Raw genomic sequence first — 2,926 nt, 5'->3', positions numbered from 1 at the left:
CGGATAACTTGAATTCAAGTAGTAAATGCTGCAAGGTTCACATGGACAACATTAATTTGTTGACTCGATGTCGGCGCTACGCGCCTCTTCACACCTCGGCGCTACGCGCCTCTGCTGTTTGGACATCGCGATCCGAGGGAACTGATCAAGTTCTAGTGAATGGACGCATATATGAGGGAGGATGTCGGACAACATTTTGACAAAATTCTTCAAGTAGGGGAGTGCTGCAAGGTTGACGTGAACCTTTATGAACCGTGCAACACAAGTAAACACCTGAGTATAAGACAGTCGATACAAGTAGGCATATAATAAGATGGTTGTAACATATCTATCATTCCTTTAATATCAAGTACAAATAATTCTGAAGATTTGACGAGCCATTATTGCATTCATTAACTTTCGACAAAACAAACGCTCAGATCGTTTTTCTTTCATTTTGCATTTATATGTATTTATTTTAATGAGAGTATACCCAGCAAACGCAAAACGTTTTCGACATCATTCGCAAAAGGTTATAAAAAGGTTGTCAGAAAACGTTTAAATGCCGGGTTACCGGTATATAAAGGGTATCAAACGTTTTCATAACATTAACATTTTTTGATAACCTACAGCAAATATTTTAACATAAATGTTATCTATTCTAAGTGTTGACAAAATATTTGGCAAAAAAGGTTTGCAAGAAATAGTTTACAATAACATTTTGGAACATTTTACAAATATTATTGTAGTGTGTTTTCATACAAATGTTTTAAAACGTTTTCGTGACCTTTATATAACCTGACATTTTAATGTTATTGAAACGTTTTTACCTAAACCAAAACCCGGGCCAAAACCCAAATTATAACTTGTTTTAAACGTTTTTAAAACGTTTTTATGTTTGCTGGGATACTGTCTTCATTCGGAATTATTTAGAACAATCTTTTGCACAGCAAAGTCTCGTAAAGTAAACGTTCGCGTCTCTTGGTTTCTTTTCACACAGCTAATAATCAGGCACATCATTGCAAATTCGAAGAAATGTTGAGCAATAGTAATTATCAATTCAACCATGCACGGTAAATATCAGCAAATTGATGCATGGCCCTTGAGTCCTGTGGAAACGTCATTGGTATAAGCGAATCGCACGATAATCAGATATTAGACAGTGTTTCTCCATTTGAAATAGGTTTTTTTCTCAGATTATATCTGTTATCATGGTTAAGATTTGAATTTAGTGTCTCGTTGTAAAATCATCCCACTGCAACAGTATTTCATAAGCATGTATAAAAGTCAGTGAGTGTATTGGTAAAACCGTATAGGTCTACTCGTACGTTAATTCTGCTGTCCTCCTCCACGGGACTGAAGAAGTGCTGCCAATGCGCCCGTGTTATGGGTTGCTTTCAACTTGCAGACATAAGGAAGATCTGTATCCCATGCGCATGGTATGTCGTTCCATATAGGGCCGTTTGTAGAACTGTTTATAAAGACAACACAGTCTTCATTACCACTATTGTCGGGCTGATTCGGGCCCCAGACATTATAGTCATTCTCTGTACCGTCACTCCAAACGAACGTGCCTTCGGTAGTCTTGTCGTTGAAACCAAGTAGAATTGAATTTGATGGATTTTGATCTGTACGAGTGTAGGTACAGGTGACCTGCGAAGTTTTGATCAGGGAGCTCTGCCATAACTGCAAGACGAAATCAAGTTCTGCATCGCTATGAATAGAGACTAAATGTCCCTGAGCTGAATGGATGAATAATTCTTGACAGTGTGCCTCGGCGTTATCCCAAGTCTTAGCAGCTCCAAAGAATCGGTAGCAGTTGCCTTGAAATCGACTCCAAAACACTGGACATTCGTGTTCGATGGAATGTTGAACTTGGGCCATAGCCACAGCGAAGAAAGCGAGCAAAGCGATGGCAGACTTCATGTTTGTGTTGTTACGTATCTGGCTCAAAAGTGACACGATCAATGCGAGGTTTCTTTTTATACCGAACTTTTTTTCTATTTTTAGTGAAGACACGGGGGTAACCTTTTCAGTATGTGGTGCCGGGGATGTGTGTTTGAAGTGGAGTTCCAAGAAATCATACAACGATAAGTCTAAGTCAGTAGTGTACTGATTTGTCCTCATTTGTCCTCAGTGGCGTAGCGTGGGTCATCACATGTGGGGGGAGGGGCACCGACCATGATAGGGGTCACACCCCGTTTTTCGGCAATTTTCCTGTGGGATTGTTAAAAATTTCTGATCTATTGGGGGCACGTGCCCACCCCCCCCCCCCGTGCTCCTATGACGCTACGCCACTGTTTGTCTTCATGAGCCGGACGCACCACCACAGTCCGCAGGCCTACGACAGGATATTGGGCTATTCCAGAAAATAGATGCACACCCCTATAGAGGAGTTTGGATATCCGGACTTTTGTCCAGTCGTGACTGTAATCTAGCAGAAAAATAGTTGAAAATCAGAAATCCTCAATTTGAGAGCTCATTTTCAACATTTCCGTGATTTGTCCTTCGTTTGATTGGATTTCCAAGCTTTTTCCAGTAACATTGGCAACTGGAATTCCAGGCGTTTTCAGAAAGCAGACTTGGAAATCCGGACATCATTTCTTTGATTGAAAAGTTACTCCTCTATAGGGGTGTGCACCTATTTTCTGGAATAGCCCATATTCAATACATCTGTATATATCAATTTGCTTTCCCAGCAAGTATACGAGGGGTATCAAAAGTTTTAGAAATCGCCCAGAAGTGCACATGACAGAGCTATATCAATGAAATTTTGTCAGTGCAATCACTGGTCCTTATGTACACTATGGTGCAAAAATGGTCTCATAAGTATGTTTACTTTTTTTTTACAGGCGACGCTAGATGCTAATAACCTGCTGCCCCAGTTACTGCGCATAAACTGCAAGATTGAGAAAATTGAGGCAAGCAGCGTTATTAAGATCCTGCA

At 40.3% G+C, this 2,926-nt stretch overlaps 1 protein-coding gene across 1 annotated transcript; it reads right to left on the bottom strand.

The window, feature by feature from the left end:
* Positions 1-339: 339 nt before the first annotated feature.
* Positions 340-2,191, bottom strand: LOC140149912 (echinoidin-like). Its single transcript, XM_072171925.1, has one exon. The coding sequence runs from the start codon at positions 2,104-2,106 to the stop codon at positions 1,309-1,311; it is 798 nt and encodes a 265-aa protein (XP_072028026.1). The 5' UTR covers positions 2,107-2,191; the 3' UTR covers positions 340-1,308.
* Positions 2,192-2,926: the final 735 nt, after the last annotated feature.

The sequence above is a fragment of the Amphiura filiformis genome, chromosome 4 (genome assembly GCF_039555335.1).
Source record: "Amphiura filiformis chromosome 4, Afil_fr2py, whole genome shotgun sequence".
Lineage (NCBI taxonomy): Eukaryota > Metazoa > Echinodermata > Ophiuroidea > Amphilepidida > Amphiuridae > Amphiura > Amphiura filiformis.
Note: the sequence above shows the minus strand (reverse complement) of the source record. Positions and strands in the feature narration are given on the sequence as shown.